The sequence below is a fragment of the Gasterosteus aculeatus genome, chromosome 5 (assembly GCF_964276395.1).
Source record: "Gasterosteus aculeatus chromosome 5, fGasAcu3.hap1.1, whole genome shotgun sequence".
Lineage (NCBI taxonomy): Eukaryota > Metazoa > Chordata > Actinopteri > Perciformes > Gasterosteidae > Gasterosteus > Gasterosteus aculeatus.
In genome coordinates, this window is record NC_135692.1 from 2,964,460 (window position 1) to 2,981,597 (window position 17,138).

A 17,138-nucleotide genomic window follows, 5' to 3' on the forward strand; every position below is an offset into this window, starting at 1 on the left:
GTGCCAACTATACGCGGAGGAAGAGGAAGATTGGAAGATTGTATATTTATGAAACCTTTTTAAGAGACGTTTGATGCCTTTTGTATTTATTTACTTTTTATTGTTAATTATTTTTCTGTGCAGAACGTGATGTACATTAACTCATTTTTAATTACCTGTGTTTTAATTCGATATGTGCCTTTTATGAGGCTTTTCATATCTGATGAATACTTTCTTGGTCATACAAAGGCAAAGTGCATGGACTGTCCCATTGATGAAAATACATAATCAATCAAGTTGTCTTAAAATAGCTTTTCTCAGTTACACTGACTTCTTGTGGGGTTCACCACAGCTTTGTGTACATGATATCCTCCAAACCTGAATGCTCTGCGATTCATTTTAATACATTTATTTTAGGGGTATTTTGTATCAAAATACATTTTGATGTATTTTTCCCCATCTCTGCTTCTTGCACACCTGGAAGTAAATGGAGTGTGGCTCCCTCTAGTGGCCACTTGTGTTCATCACGTATTCAAGCCCCCTGAGGGTCTTTTCAAAGGAAAACTAGGCCCCTTTTCAGAATGCATCCATTCAATGGTCTGAAGAGTTCATAACCATTGATGGACCTTTCCTCTGCAACATTGGAACTCTTAACTCTAAACTGAAGGGAACGTGCTTTGAGATTAAGATTTGAAAATAAAATACAGGAAAGAGCAATTTAATGATGAACTTAAGCTTTTTAGTCCTTTTTTTCACCTTAAAAAACAAAACATGCCATTTGGAAGTGTAGTTTGTTTCATTGTGTTTATCACCTGTGAGAATAAATAATCACATTAACAATTATACAGCTGGTTTATAACAAAGGAAAATAGTATAATACTTCAAATGTAATAAATAAAAAACAATGATATCAATTCTTTGGATTTGTACAGTTACAGTTTTCAGTAATCATGGTACAGTTAAAAACCAGACCTTTAGTCTTTAACCATGTACACACACAGCTTCTAAAACATTTGTCACAGGGCTGGAGTTTGTCTGGCCCAATTTTATAAGAGCTGTAAACTGATGAAGAATGAAAAATTGTCTCTTTTAATATTCTCCTCATAATGCAAAACGTCATCTTGCTCTGATCATTTTAAAATATAGAAGAATAGATCTGATTGCTGATCTCCCTGCACGGAGCCATATCTATGCTGCATCATAAACATACTTATAATCTGCTTATAGAGCAATTGTAGTTAATACAATTGTAGTTAAAGGCATTCATCAATAATCATAGAGGTTCATAACAATACTACCATTGCAACCCTTTATAATGACCATATTTCATTATTTAAAATGCGTTATAATTTAGTTACGATTTAGTAAAAGTGGTCACTGTTTACTTCAAAGTAAAGCAAAAATGAATACATTGTTCAACTCCGGGTGCTTATAACTGATGATAAAGTGCTATAAGCACATTACAAATGTGTTTATAATGCTGCATCGACGTGGGAGTAACAAGGAGCGTTACCAAAAGCTCCTCCTATTCATAAGATTCTTCATCAGATCTTTCTCATATAAATATTCATAATTCTTTCTGTTCCATGAAATGAAACAACAAAATATGAATAGTCTTGAACCAGCTTGGACAAAAAAAAAAAATCAAAATCAGCCTTTTTTTAACATAAGATTATTAATAAAATGATCCTAATATATAAACGTTCCTAATTCTTGATAGATGAGCACTTAAAAGCTTTTCTTTAGACAGTCACCTGCTGTAGCTGCTGTTAATCTGTTCATACACAGGGATTTATGTCACAGTGGCCAGGATGGCACTCTACATCTAAACACAAAGTTAAATAAAGCTACTATGGAGCACGTGCAAGTACGTCTCGTCTAACAAGCTACCAAATCTATCTATTGCATCAACATCTATTGCATAACAGATCAAGTCTATCTATAGTATAAAAGGTCTGCATGGCTACTTAATAATATAGTTCGGTCGTTCACTGATAGAAATGATGAACTTACTGATTGTGACGAGCTAAAATACTGTGAATCAAACATTTAACAAAAGGTTTGAGGCTAAATCAACTAACTTCCGTACAGTTTGTTATGTTAAAAAACGGTAACGTTTGGGTTAAAATAACCTTTGGAACTTGAGTGTGAGATATGTGAGAAGTAAGTCAACGTTTGGCTTTAAACTGCATAGCTGGTGTAGTTTAGCTGTGAAGGGTCCATGAGAAGGATGCAGATCTACAGTCTCGTAGATCTGCGTTGTTGGCGCTACCGGAGTATCCCGCCCACTAAACAGCTGCTTATTAGTATGATGTCATCGTAGGCTCCACAAAGAGCTTAGCGGTAAACATTGGCTGTTGAGCAGAAGTAAAAAATAAAATGAAAATGCTATGCTATGTGTTACTGGTTGTCCTAAATATTAATCCTGCAGTCATTAATCGTGCTCAGCTCGGCTGTGAGCAGAACCTTCTCAGAGTGACTCCACTGTTATACAGCCAGAGCATTTCATTAGCTCATATTCAGTGTACAACCTTTAGTTTAAAATTCACCTTTAGATAACATTAAAACTTGCTACATAAGTCGAGACCGTGAAATGTCGGGACAAATTAGTACCAAACTGTGGTACTTGGATCAATGGAGTTCTGCTGGTTCAATGCGTTCTACATCGGTGGTCTGAAAAGCTAGACCTTCATTCGGGTTCCTGCAGGCTTCATTTTGCTACTGTAGAGATGCTCTCAGGGCTTCTTGGCAGAAGACTTGGCCGGTGACCTACTTGATGACTTTGAGGGACTACTCTGACATTGGGTGACCTTCAGATGGATGAAGAGCGAGGACGGCGAGAGTCTTGAGCCGTCCAGCTTGAGCAGTCGGACATGACGGTAACCTGCAGAGGTTGAGCAAAGGGAAAAGTGAAAGAAGACACCAGTTGGACATGTTCTCCTGTAATTAGCTGGATGTGTGCCACGCCAGGACTGCCAGTTTCTGATTAGAGAACGCAATAATCAGTCAAAATGAAGCACTATACACAGATTAGCTGACTGGGGGTCGGGGGGTTGGGGTTGCGATTGCAATTTGCAATAATTCAAACGTTGAAGAGGTTTCATACACCCTGCAACAGGGTACGGCCCCTTCAGTGGCCAAACTCTACCGCGCGCACACACACCTGTGCGGAGACTGGTGAGGGGAAGGGTGCATTGTCCGAGGAAGTCATTGCTCGAGGTATAGTCATGGTCCTCCACCATGAAGCGAACCAGAGCCAGGTCAGGGACATGGACGGTGAAGTTGAAGGTGCAGTCCCATCTTGGGTTAAAGCCTGGAACAGGGAAAGGCCACACGCAAAGACGCTTATTCGCACCGGTTTTTGTGCAATTGGACTTGCTCGTGCAGTGCTTTGCTGTGCTCGAAGTGCTTCCCTGCCTTGACGTACCTCTGTGGCCCCGTCAGAGTAACTCAACCCGCTATCAACCTACCCGTTCCAAGTGTATTCATTTAAAATAGTACAAAAACGTTTTTTTTAAAAGTGGATGTCGATACATCTGTCAATGATTTGGTTAGTTCCTTATTCAACTTTTCGGTCCAATTTCAGTTTTCACCTTGATTTTCAAACCAGATCGCGGTGTACGATCAGACGCTGTTCTGACGAAGATGCCGATGAAGGCATTTCATTCGACGTGAATGTTTGTTCAATCAGGAAGGCATTTACCATTGTTGTCGACATGCGGCGTTCTCTTCTTGTTGTTGTCTATGGGAACGCCGTGTATCTCCACCCACACCTGAGGGTCCACAATCGAGGTGGGTTTGTCCCACTCTGGTTTGGGCAACTGCTGAGCCGAAATGACCTGGAAGAACGATGAAACCACAGCTTGATCTGGTGAGAGTACAATGCAATGGACACGTTGAGTATATTAGTGAGCTATGGATGTTCTCCGTGGCCCGTGTTGTGTTTAAAACGACCGCTGTCATGTTTAAGTTAGCGACTTGATCCGGATGTGACGTACTCCAGTTACAGTACCTTACCAACATGGATGGGCTCGATCCGTTTCTATCTTATCGACTTGTAAAACGTTTTTTTATGCTACAAAATTTAAAAAAAAAGTAATATTTACTTAAACGGTACCATATATGGACATGACATTGGTCCATTTTAGTTGTGTGTTTACACAACTGGTCCAAATGGATTAAATATGCATTCTTTGTTTTAATAAAAATGCCATGTTCTGGGTAAACTGCAGACCTATTAAAAGAGCTCAGTAGAATGTGTTTATTTTCTGATGTGTGATTTTCTGTGATTCATGATTTATTCAAACATATGTCACATTCCAATGCTTCCATTTACATGTCATTGCTCTTGTAACTGAGAAAAGGGTTTGCATTATAATGCTATTACATAATAAACATAAAAAATGATCATATCATTTATTGATATTGCATAAAGTAGGGCCACAAAAAGGTAGTTATTGTGTCTTGGGCCAGAAACATCTTCACCAGCCTTTAAATTCCAACATCGTTCGATCTTGAGGAAAATCTTTTCCTTCCAAAGCGAATTGACCGCAGTGAAAATATTTGGGAAACTTGCAGCGCCTCCCGTGATGCAACCCGCGCATTGCGGCGTCTTACCTGGACACTGAGCAGAACAGGCGCGTGGCCAACACCTCCACCCACATTCTCCGGGTTGAAGGTGGTGTGGGGCTCGCACATGAAGGGCGGCTTCAACGCGTAGCCACACTGGCCGTTCTGCAGGAACCGGCCGTTGTTCAGGTCCATCTGCTCGCCGTGCGTCTGAAAGTTCAAAGCAACTAGAGAAAGCAAACTAAATGTTACCTGTCGGGGGGGGGGGTAGCACACACTGAGAGGACGAACCCTATCTACTGTATCTGCTTCTCTTGTGAATAGAAGAATATTAAATGAGCTCCTACCGATCTGACAGCCTGCATTCCACATCTCCTGAGGGTTGTAGTTGGAGGACTGGAGGCGCTGGCCCGACGGGTAAACCCTGCTCAGCTGGTGGCTGTTGTGACGGACAAAATACGTCCCTGGGCCGGAGGAGAAACGTCTCTTAGTCCAGTTAATTTAGTCCTTTTAAGCTAACGAAAGAAATTCCTTGTGCCTCCTGGAGATCGAATCAACCAAATCTTAATCTTATGTGGGCAGCATGCAACCTATTTATCGTTTTGGTTCCCCAACACTATTGGACACATGGCCGGCATCGGCCTCTGGTTGTGCAGAGTGAACCTGCATTCTCTCTACCCACCAGCAGGGAGCGACTCCTCTGGCTGTAAGTCTATGAGAAAATACAGATGTTCATTTAGTAAACGATGGTCCATTTAGAGTCACACGGAGCATAAAGCAGGGCGTGAACTGGCCGGGCGCCGAAGTTGAAAGCATTTTACTTAGTTTCTATTGTTCCAAGCAGCTTCCTTTAAAAAAAGGAAATGCTATTGACATGCACACGTCGTACCTGAGTCCTTTGCGTGCCTGAGCGCTTCACTTTCAGAGAAAGAGGACATGTTAGTCGCTGGGCTCTTTGCTGCCTGCTCAAAGCCTTTGAAGGGAACGCTGCGGGTGTACACCACCAGCGCCGACAGCTCCGGACTCAGCTTAGACACAGCCGGCTGAGATGGTACAAACACGCGCAAAGCCACCACGTTACACAATAAAATCCCGGGGGCCGCTGGTACCGCTGATGCTGCTGGCGGCGGCGGCGTACCCACCGTCTCGTCCTCGGGCCGTCTACCCGTTTGGCCTTCGGCGCCGCCGGCCTCCTCGTCCGAGGAGCTGAGGTCTGAAGAGCTGGACGAAGGCTTCTCCGCCGTGCCTTCCTTCTTCCCCTTCACCAGGATTTTACCCTTAAGATCCTGCGCACACAACCAACACATTTACACAAACACACAAGTTCATTCAGAACGTTGCTTATTTTCTTGTTCTTAGAGAGGCAGCTTCAGCCAGTTTAAGATCTTTACTCTTATTCTAATGGTACAGCTACTACCACTAATAAGCGTATTAAACATAATAACTACGTCAGTCTGCCAGGGGTAGACAGAAAGCATATTTAGCCCCTAAGACCGTTGGTGAACGACCACGGCCCTTATTTCTGCAGGCTTCATGAGACTAATGCCCGTCACTGTTGATTTTGGCCAATTCTGCATGTTAGCTCAGCGGAGGAAGGGGGGGGGGGCGAAACAGCACGCCGTGATCAAATCCACTAGAGAATAAGATCTCCGTGTGAAGGAGCTCAAGGGGCTGTGGTTTCCGGGGTGGATGGTGAGTGCATGCGCACTGACGCCTCACACACATGCTGTGACTGTGGAACTGTTGAATCAGTAGGCTGGATAAGAGCAGACGGCCCCCTGTCCAACGCAAACAGTTTGCTTTGCACGTAATGCCGACAGCCGCTGCCAAGACAGACGCGCTGGGCGGTCGGAGCGAAGAGGCAGTCGCCGGCTATTTTTAACTCCATCCACACTCCACTGAAAAGTAGCGCCCACACTCGAAATGTCTAACCGGCCCATTTCCTATCACTTGATCATCACTGTGAGATTCCACCACTTTAAGAGGGAATTCATTTGAATGAATTGGGGACGCTAAATCATGGGTGGATATAAATCCTGATATTGGCCTCCGTGCCTCGGGAGAAGGCAGGTTGTGAGGATCTAATCCGCCGAGGGGCTCGGTGAGCAGCTTGTCTCCCAGGATGGATCGCAGGTGTCGGGCCATCACCGCCTGCTGCTCCACGGAGCAGTGGTTCTCCAGGGACAGGATCAGAGGGTAGGGCGATGCCTGGGGGGGGGAAATGATCAATGCCGATGCAACTCTTTAACCGCCCAGCAAACGTCGTCCGGCTGCAGCGAAGTTCTCACTTTAAAAGCATAGTCGTTGATGGTCTCGATGACCTTGACAAAGGGCACTTTGGAGGTGAATGTGTGTCCGTGATAGAGGACCGGCTCTCCTTTATCTCCATCCCAACAGTCCAGCTCCACACAGCGGCAGCCGTGATTCAAAGCTCTGAGAGAAGTAGAGAATAGATGTCACAGAGCACCTCATGTGATCACTAATACAATAATTCAATGACTTCAAAAGCAAAAGAAACATCCTCACCGGATGTATGGTTCCGTGCTGCTGTCCCCGGTCAGCTGGTCCTTGGTGAGGTAGGTGTTGTGTGAGGAGGAGATGAAGTAGTGAGCCAGAGGGCGTTTCATGTCTTGGTAAACTCTGGCATGTTCTGGGTTAAACGCAGTGTTCTCCTTGGACAGCATGTACATGGTGAAACCGTTGCGGGTCATCAACTGGTTCTTCTGGGCTGTACTGGGCATAAGGCACAAACACAAGTCAATAAAGGAGGGCAATTACTGTATTACCCTCCTTCAATCAAACCGGCCATCTTACTGTAATACACAGTTTAACAATTTACTAATACATAATTAAGCAATAAGGTACGAGAGGCTGTACTTTATCGTCCAATAATGTAACAAGTAAGTAAGTAAATAGTTGCCTTTCAGCACAAAATAGCTGTAGCCACAAAACGTTGTGTATCGCGTTGCGATCATTTGTGGGATTTGTGCGATCGCCACCGAGCTAAAAACTAAAATGTCAACTAACGATCAGGCAAAATCTAACCTGTGACTGTGAGTGCGCCTTGATATGAAACGCTCGGGTCAATGTGAACAGCAACTGTACATTATCGCTCAATAATGTTCCCATGACTCACTCTCAACCACTCAGAACGCTGGATTTCATCTACCCACGTTATAAATACGATATATTTTTCAAATAAAAGAATCATATTCCCATAACACATGAAAGTGACTTACATTTTCTTTATTCTATTATTAATAAAAGCACACATGGAGTCATAAAATGTCGTTATTTCAATAAAACTTGGACCATGGACCATTTTGTTGCAGTGGGGCCCGAATATTTTTAGATTTATTTTTGCTGATCCATCATCCTCTCTTCGTATTTACTGTATTTTGGTCTTCCATTAGCCGACTAATTAGACTGCTGATTATCTAAGCTGCTCTGCTGAATCTGATTGGTCGGTGACTTGCAATGTATTGTCCCTTAGTCCCGTACCCCAATCGTTGAGCTCATAGGTGAGAATGAGGCTCTGGGCGTGGATGAGTGACGCGTCCTCCCCCTGGTCCTTCAAGAAGTCCCTCAGGTCCACAGTGGAGAGGACGCAGCCGTTGGCAGAGTAGCGCGTGAACACAGTGTCCAGCTCCGGCCTCCGTAGCAACTCTCTGCAGAACACCTCGATCTCTCCGTGGTCCAGACGGCCGTCAGCTGACTGGTCACATTTCTACCAGACCAGGCGCACACAGGCAATCGCTCTTTGGTTAGTTTGCCAGTCTGTCAGATGTGTGTGTGTGTGTGTGCTTCGTTACCTGGAAGAGGCTACGGGCGTACTGGTCACTAAGATCAATATTGATCATCTGCAGTAGCGTCTGAACCTCATCGTAGCTCATCTTATCATCTTGGTTCTGGTCGGCCCGACTCAGAAAAGAATGAATCCAGGTGACACACAAACCAGGTTAAGGAAGCAGCAGCAGCTGGAACATGTTTGGTGGAGACTCGATGCCCACAGTGAACACTTGGATGTCGATTTCTGGTTTGGGACTCGCAACGTGTGCATATATATATTCTTGTATAATATACATATATATTTATATGTTGATTACACTCTCAAATCTATAAAGGTGTAACAATTGATCGCTAGTACGTCCAGACAAAAAGCACTGCATATGCAGCCTGAACAGTTGAACAAGAGTTGGGATATTGGTCGAGCTTCTCTTTCTGGGTCATGTTGTCCACCCTCTCCTGCAGTGTGCGTATGCCGCGGGCCCAATGGTGGGCCTCCTCCTGGCTCTGGCACAGGAGATTCAGGCTCTTGCGGGGCCCCTTAAAGACCACCGTCAAACACCGCTGCTCGGGGACGGAACCGACCAGCTGCCGCAACGTCTCCGACTGGCAACCCTCGCGGACGCACTCCACCTCCATGACGGAGACTAAGGGCGTGTGAGGGGGACGGAGAGGAACAAGGTGGAGGGATGGGAAGAAATGGTACATGAGTGAAGAGTAAGTACTGACAGTATTGGACATTTAAAAGGAGACCAGAACAGGAGGAAGTACTGAAGAGGTGGATAACCGATAGAAGTAAGTTCTCATCCCTGGACTCTTTGAGAGTCATGTCATGGAGTCACTAAACTCCACCACTCATTTCAAAAGATATTCCGTGTTTGACCAAGTTCTTCCAAACCCTGCTACACGATTATTAACGGCTACGCTTTTGAATGTCCGACGGCATCGTTCAGTTAGTAGTTGATTTGGAATAGAAGCCACTGTGTCGCCCCGTTTCAGACCGCAGGAGCTTAAAGGTCAATGGAAGATGAAGCAGGGTGTACTTTGGGGCGTGGCCACTTTGTGATTGACAGGTCGCTAGCGTGCCGTTGTGAAAATTTGGCTTGGCTGAAAATGTATTATGCGATGTTCCGTTGTACTTGCGTCTACCCTCTCGTGACTCATCTTGATCCAAAATGCCAAATTTGAGGCTTCAAATCTTCGTCCACTTGGCCTCTATCTGCCCATCCACATATTTAAACGGTTCTATCTTTGTGACATCTTTTTCAGTGGTTCTACTTTCTATCGGCGCTCACTTTCTCTTTCACGCTGTTGTTCTCTGCGTGTGTGTTTAAGGTGGTCATTCCGAGTCACTAAAGCACACAAAGCTCATTCGTTAAAATGATTTCTATTGACACGCATCCGAGCAGCAAAAAGATAAAATATATTGTCTCCGTTTATTTACTTTTCTTTGACTAAGTCATTAATCACGCAGACTTTACGGGTTTTTCATTTGGTATCTAGGTACCGCTAACGTGTTGTCACGTGTTGTCTGCAGGACTCTGACTGTGTCTGCAGACAGTGGCTGTTGATTCTAATTCCTGCTCAAAGTGGCCCCTCCGGCTGTCCGTCACACACACACACATCCAGCAAGATTTCCACCAGTGTTTCCCGCACAAACCGTGCGTGTTATTTTCACAATCACATGCATTTGAATAAACCAAATGAAACGTCATTGCCGCCCGCAGGTCAGCTGCTGTTTGCTCAATCTCTATTTGCCTGCGGTTTCACTTGAAACCAGACGAACCTACAGCAACGCCTTGTGCACACTGTGCGCACCTGACAACGCATGCTGTTCCCCGGGGACACGAGGATCTCCCTGAAATGTCATAGGATTCATGACCGTTGGTGTCGAGTCAGAGTAAATCTACTCGGGGGCACAGGCATAAAACAATAGCAATAGTGACCTGTGCTTGGATGAAGAGGTACAAGTGAAGGGAGAAATGACCCAGGGTGTCGCTCAAAGCCGCACACCAAGCATCACATATACGTCTGGCGTGGGGGGGGGCGGTTAGAGGCCCTTTCCCCGCGCCGGGGAGCGCCGACCCAGTGGTGGAGTCGTGCGGTAACCGCATCGCGCCGAACCTCACGACTCCAACTGCCACATGACGTCCTATAATCTCTCCGTTTGATCTGCAGCAGCGCCGGGCATTTACGGGCCGAGAATAGTTGAGCTCTATAATCAGGGCACCGCGCGTGACCCTCACGCGGGGAAGACGGGGGCGGCGGGAGGAGTGCGCGCAGTAAGCAGCATTTTAGGTTGACAAAAATAAGTACCGTGCAGCCGCGTTTTACCTGACACACCCGGCCCTGAAGCCCCGCTGTTTGCCAATTAGGGCTTGCAGGGGGTTCTTTGCCTCTGGGAGGGGTCGAGCGTCTAACCGTCATTAGTGGCTATTTAAAGGTTGTAATGAGGGAAATCCCACAGGTGGAAACATCCCGTAGCCTGTACAGAATAGTAAGAAAAGACAGTCTGGCTTTGTAACAAGACCCCAACTGGTTACATAACGTAACGTTACATTACATTTCATTACATGTCATTTAGCTGACGCTTTTATCCAAAGCGACTTACAATAAGTGCATTCAAACTCGGAAGAACAAGAAACAACACAAGTTCAATTTCATCAAATAAGCCGATTTGATACTGAACTTCACACAACCGACCTTCCCAAAGGGCCGAAACAGCTGCTGTTATAAACCGCCAACCATCCGGGCTCTGCAGGCAAAATGCACTTCTCTTTTGGAGCACTTCATCTCTACTTTGGCTGATGTGGCATCGAGCAACAACTTTTCACATATGCAGTGGTACCCGCTGACGTACTTCAACGTGGACCATCTTTGAACGTGGACCATGGAGTCCCACTTACAGGATTGCTGCTCCTTGGCCCAGTTGGATGTTTTGTGGGACTGGCACCAGACAGTGACGCCGTCTCCCATCAGCTTCAGAGTCCGTCGCTTCTGCCAGCGAGGTGAGCGGACCTTCACATGGGTGAATGGACGAATCCGTCAAATCTCGTGGAGAAATAACTGAACTGAAGACCTGATTTCGATGCGCTTGAACAGCTTTACCTTTATCATGCTGGACCCTTGCAACATCCGCTTCACATCTTCATCCTCCTGCACTCCTGGAAAACAGACAGACAAAAGGGCGGTGAGGAGGAAGACGAACACGGGGTCCTGAACACTGCGGGAAGGCCGCGAGTATTCACGGGATCATCACACAACTCCGCAGGACTGGAAGACAAACTGTAGGGGGGAGGAGAGGGAAGGGAGGATGAAAGGAGATAATAGAAGGGTAGAGCGCAGTCTGAATCCAAACTTAGTGTATGTATATATGTACATCTGTTGGACCACAGCGGCTTGTATGGAAGCTCTGTCATTTCCTTTGGCCAGCCGGGTGCGGTTAGAGAGGAGACGGACGGAGAGGGGAGGACGTCCCTGTAGGCTGCTGCAGTGAAGATCTAAGCCACGCTGAGTAAGAAGTGGTAGAAACACACTGAACTGTTCAGAGGGTGGAGCATCAAATCCCACACCGCTCGATGATGGAGTCAATATTACTGCTTATTAGTGAGTGAAACCAATGATCAAATATATTTCTTAAAACTGAACTGGTTAGAGTGCAAAATATTACTGTGAGTGAAGCTTTAACAACAAGAATATAACAAGAAGTGGAGACGTGTCTCTGCTGTCTTGATGATAAATAACTTAAATCAGGGACACATATTGACACGATGATGGCCAGTGGTCAGGCTCCAGACAACAGGACGGTCAGGATTGTGAGGAAGACCATATTTGGTGTCCATGACTACACTTATAAAGCCTTTAGAAATCATCCTAATTTCAACTTTCTATCCCTTCAATTTTATTTTTTGGTGCAGAAATGGGCTTCAGCCACTTCGAGACAAGGATTGTGTATGAATGCTTCGCACTGTTGGGAACGTTGGCGTCTTGGCTACAATGTGCACCAATCGGTTCCATACTTACAGTGTAGAGTTATATCGTATGCAAATGAGTCCTGGAAGCGTGCACACGGTGGTGATTTGTAATATTTCCATAGCAAAGCAAAGGAAACCGCATAGACGCTGCTATAAGTATCATTCCCGCTGTGCAGGGTCCTCTTACGCTCTGCACGTTTGGCTTCTGAGTGGCTGAGGAAGCTGTCGATCACGTCCTCCTCGGCCCCACCTTCTCCAGTTCTATTTATTGACTTATACATTTCTATTTTTTAGTGTTTCTGTCTATTTCTCTTATCTGTATGTTTCTCCTACATTTCTTTGTCTGGTTTTGTTCTTGACTGTCATTGTAAAGCACCTTTGGGTACCCAGAAAAGCGCTATAAAAAATTGGTTGGTTTAATCGTATCCAAATATGAAAAGTGGTTGAAACAGGCAAATCGCCCGGATACAGCCGGACGTTTCTGGGCCGTGAGGCCGTCACAGAAATCTGTATCTCAATGTTTTATAAGACCTCGAGGTCTGTTAAGTGATTTTATTTCAGGTGATTTTACAAAAAGGTGATTTCTGTATTCACCTGTAAGTAGTTTCCCACGTGAGTCACAGGGGTTCCACTTTATCCTGACAAAAAAAATGTCCAGAAAGTAATACAAAGTAATTACGGAGTTATTGCACTTTTTATCACTAATAAACAGCCTCAAGGTTTTAAGCAAACTACTTCATCTAGTTTGTTTATCCTGTACACACAGAGAGTTGCACGCTGGAACTTTTCCCAGCACACAGTGCCAATAAAGGTGTTTATAGGTACAACATGCTGCCTCCCCCTGCGCTTTATGCTAAGCTAAGCGAGCGCCTCAACGTCCCGACCTCGAGGTGCTGGATTTGAAAATCACAGCCTGACGTTACCAGCAGGACCCTCCGTACGAGAGCAGCGGCGGTGGCATCCGGCAATCAGGGCGGCCCGCCTGTTTGGAATGTAACTCAAGGGTCCTTTGAGGGGGGCTCCAACGGACGGCCGGGATTTGTTATCTAATGTGGACTCTTGTGAAGAGCACTGAGGGGAATAGAACAGAAGCACTGTAGGTGACAAAGTGCCGCTGAGTCAGCAGGACGAGCTTCAGTGGTTTTGAGAAGGACGGGGTGACAAACACGATGCTGCAAGAGGGTTGAGGACACAAACCACACACAGACATCGTGTAGCGGCAAAACACACAAACACCAGTAGGCTAATATTATCGCGCCTGTGACTTCTCGTGTGCAGCCAACTGGACCTTTGGTGAGTTGCACTTTGGCCTTTCAGCCAGCGGAGGAAAAGCACGGACCAATATGTGGCTCACATTGTTGTCCATGAGTCCCTCTGAGAAACCTTTAAGTGATCACGAAGACTCAATGAAATAGGGACGACTTTACAGCGCCCACGGAGGCAAAGGGAGCAAGAAGACGTCCCTATATGTGGTCATTGCGTAGTGATCGGATCTGATGGTCGGGACATGTGTAATACCTGCTCTATAAATAAATACATGTTTGTAGGTGATCAAAGTTTCTAACTAACATGTGCTGCAAGTGGAACCAGCAGAGTCATGAGTAACTGTGGCTCATATGCTGTGAGGTAAAAAGTACAATATTTTCAGGGCTTGCTGTGCACAACAAGCGTTGGCTCATTTCAACATGGTAGTGAGGCCGTGGGGGACGGAGGCAGTGGTGAGATGATCTGTATCTGTAGATGCTGATGCTGTGTAAAGAGCTCCGTGCCGCTGCTGCTGTCTGCAGGCAGACAGGCCAAACTATACTATATCTTTGTAGTTGTATCCTCCATAGAGTGTGTTGCTTTTGTTTGGAACTGCAAATCGACACTTAATAATTAAAACAACGTGAGTTATTAAATGGCAACGTTGCTGTTTTTTAACTGGGGAAAAGGCGTTTGGTAAAAGGGCCTGGTATTGAGCAGCAGCGTGTCTCCAGACGAGCAGATCGCCCGCGCGGCCGCGTCCCCTGGAAGTGCTTGTTTCTCTCATTGTGTTAATAAGTGACTGACAACATCGTGAAAAGCACCCGAAATAGTAATGCAGCAGAAAGCGAGAGAAGACGTGGACAGAGACGCACGCCCAAGTCATTCACGCAGGACCCTCCTGCCGGAGGTGAATAACTTGGGATTTTTGTTTTTATGTTCTGCTCTATTGGCTTAAATAAAATATCAATATTGGGAGAAAACACCGTATAACACTGTAATGACATGGGGCACAGGGCGCTAACATGACCTCAAAAGACTTGTGGGGGGACAGCAGTGGACGCCTGGAACCCGCTGCCCTGAATACGTCCTCTCGTTCGGGCTAGTCAGAGAAAATGTGCTCCACCAGCTGTAAGCGTGTACTTTTACCGTTGTGGGACACCCCAGGTTCAAAATCACCACACAGTGTGTACGAAACAAACACGTTTAAACGTTAGATAAAGAGACATTAGCTCCAATGTAATTAAATACATTGTGGACAACACGTTCTAAATTACCAGACTATTTAGAACAATTAGTCATTTCAATTAAAGATTGGCTAATTTCTTGTTCCTATTTTTGTTTGACTTAATATATCACAGAATGCCATTGATGGTCTTTATTAGTAGAATATTTAGTAAATGGTAAACTTCTACCATGTGCAGGAGTCAGCACTGTATTTATTCACTTTATTGCAAATGTCTTCACTGTCAATAAAGCGTCCACATTATTCAACCCACATCCAGGAGTCCGCAGTGAGCATTTCACGCTGAGAAAAAGGTCTCAATACAAAAACGGGATTTATGTGATATTTTATTGAGGTTAACGTCTGGTTTCAATCACGCTTACGGGAAATGGTCTGTTCCTTGTATCTATTCCGCTTATTGGAGGGGGGGTTTGGGGATAACGGTGGTCCGCTATGATGGGGGGGGGGGGGGGTCTGAAACAGCACGCATAACACAAACACTCACCCAGATTCCTCAGGGGGTCGATGGCCTTCGTCTCGGACGTCCCGGCTCCGTTCTTCGCCGCCGGCGCCGCTTTCTTTTTGCCCAACATGACGCAAAGGAGCAGCGCTTGATATCGCTCTGCCTTCCACCCCCCCGGGCGGTGCTGCGTGCTTCCTGGGGCTGCGGGGACTCGCGCTCTAGCGGGTCGGCAGCACGCAGGAGACCGCGGGCAGGAGGACCTCCACGACTTTATCCTGGGGGAGCGGGGCCGAGCCTTTCCCCCCTGCTGATGTCACTGGTCAGATGAATAAACCCACAGCGGCACCAGAAGGTCAAGGCACGTGCCGCAAACAGCAGCTTCCTGTGGAGGGGCTTTCAAAATAAGAGCAGTGGACGCCCTGCATGTGTTTTGGGTGGCTGGGATCCAAATACTCAATAAACAAACTCCTGAAACACAGTTCTACAACAGCTATCAATCAAAGTCACTTATATATAGATCTACCCTATAGTAATGATAATACTAATAATAATGAAAGACATTAGAATAAATTAAATGTTATTATAACTTAACCAAATATTGTATCGTTCAACTTACTTGCTTTTCCTCAGGAGCTTTGAATCATCCTTCTCGCTGTTAACTGTTCATGACTTGTTCCTAAGGAAGGAGCTTGCTGTTCACTGGCTGTATCGTATTGATAACATTGAAATGTTGTATGATATAATTCATTTTGATGAGAGATGACATTCTGTTAGAAGTAGTCTGTAGTCAGAGTTTAGTAGCAACAGTAAACCTACAAATATAATAACAAATTATCGATTCGTTTTTTTTAGCGTCAATCTTTTTAAAGCAACTATTCGTGTTTTCTTTTGAAATCAAACCTTTATGCGTTTCCGGGTTTTTATCGTGTGTCTTTGGCAGCTTGATGGTATTTTAGACGGATCATAAATAAAGGTGAATATATTTTTGAGAAAGCTGTATTCTTCTCAGTCCGCCGGTCTCCCATTTGATTCACATCCCCATCATGAGGTATAATAACTGGAAGCAGCTGATCATCTCAATCGATCAGCGGTAATTGCGTCGATGGTGCGGCGCAGTGATTTGTGCAGAAATGGCCCCGCGTGCCTCATCGGCTGCAGAAGCTCTTAGAGAAGTGATGTCTTCCGTGGATCAGACACAGGTCCAGCTCGTGTGATGCTATTGAAGCCATTTCAGAAACGGCACCTGGCACTATTACAGATTATAGCTTTATACAGTTGTAATAATATCTATTTAAATACAGGATCGATGTACTTTTTAAACAACTTTCGACAGATATGGAGCTTAATCTCTTACATTTGTTTGACAACCTGCACTAATTTCTCACATGTGGTACTCTTCCTATTAATAGAAATCCATGCATCCCTAACTAAGATAGAGTAATTCTGAACTGTTGTGATAAACTGACAGGGGATTGTTTCTTTATGGATTGAGAAAAATCTTAAATGAGTGTTTTATAATTCTTTTGAATAAAATGTTTGTTTTCATTCTTCACTTGTATTTGTTTTATATTCACTCTGTTATATTGTTCGGTTGCAGATTTTATATTTTTATATTCAGATCTTATATTTTCACTTTCAGATCTTTTGTTCCCGGTTTCTTTTCACATTCATACTTTTGACCCTGATGTGGCGTAGGGGGCGGGGCATCAACTGGGAGGGGCGTGTAAACATGATTGACAGCTTCCTCAACCGCATTGCCTTCAGGAGACGTGGGCACGCATAACCATAAACCATTAAACCATCTTTAAGAATCAACCCTTTCTTTTCACTATATTTAAGTTTGGATGTAAAATCATTGACGCCAGAGACAAAGTTCTGATTAGCGAGCTGTAACGAT

The 17,138-nt window shown here is 45.0% G+C and overlaps 1 protein-coding gene across 2 annotated transcripts; it reads right to left on the reverse strand.

Moving 5' to 3' along the window:
* Positions 1-769: 769 nt before the first annotated feature.
* On the reverse strand, positions 770-15,748 carry LOC120819770 (1-phosphatidylinositol 4,5-bisphosphate phosphodiesterase delta-3-A). 2 transcript variants are annotated; one of them, XM_040177468.2, is made up of 17 exons: positions 15,284-15,627; positions 11,443-11,498; positions 11,241-11,352; positions 8,753-8,981; positions 8,361-8,490; positions 8,050-8,275; positions 7,075-7,276; positions 6,837-6,981; positions 6,604-6,756; positions 5,691-5,834; positions 5,438-5,591; positions 5,231-5,260; positions 4,896-5,012; positions 4,597-4,775; positions 3,683-3,818; positions 3,143-3,292; positions 770-2,863 (listed from the first exon to the last, which is right to left on the reverse strand). In XM_040177468.2, exons 1-17 carry the CDS (start codon positions 15,369-15,371, stop codon positions 2,715-2,717), a joined length of 2,400 nt encoding a protein of 799 aa, XP_040033402.1. In that variant the 5' UTR covers positions 15,372-15,627; the 3' UTR covers positions 770-2,714. The 2 variants fall into 2 exon arrangements, with proteins under 2 accessions (XP_040033402.1, XP_040033401.1); XM_040177467.2 differs by lacking the exon at positions 5,231-5,260 and having other exon boundaries at positions 15,284-15,748.
* Between the last annotated feature and the right edge of the window lie 1,390 nt (positions 15,749-17,138).

Coding starts and splice junctions, on each gene's coding strand:
- LOC120819770 (XM_040177468.2), bottom strand. CDS start 15,371: ATGTTGGGCAAAAAGAAAGCGGCGCCGGCGGCGAAGAACGGAGCCGGG. Junction 8,276..8,360: donor ACGCCCGTAGCCTCTTCCAG/GTAACGAAGCAC, acceptor CTGGTCTGGTAG/AAATGTGACCAGTCAGCTGA. Junction 4,776..4,895: donor GAATGCAGGCTGTCAGATCG/GTAGGAGCTCAT, acceptor TGCTTTCTCTAG/TTGCTTTGAACTTTCAGACG.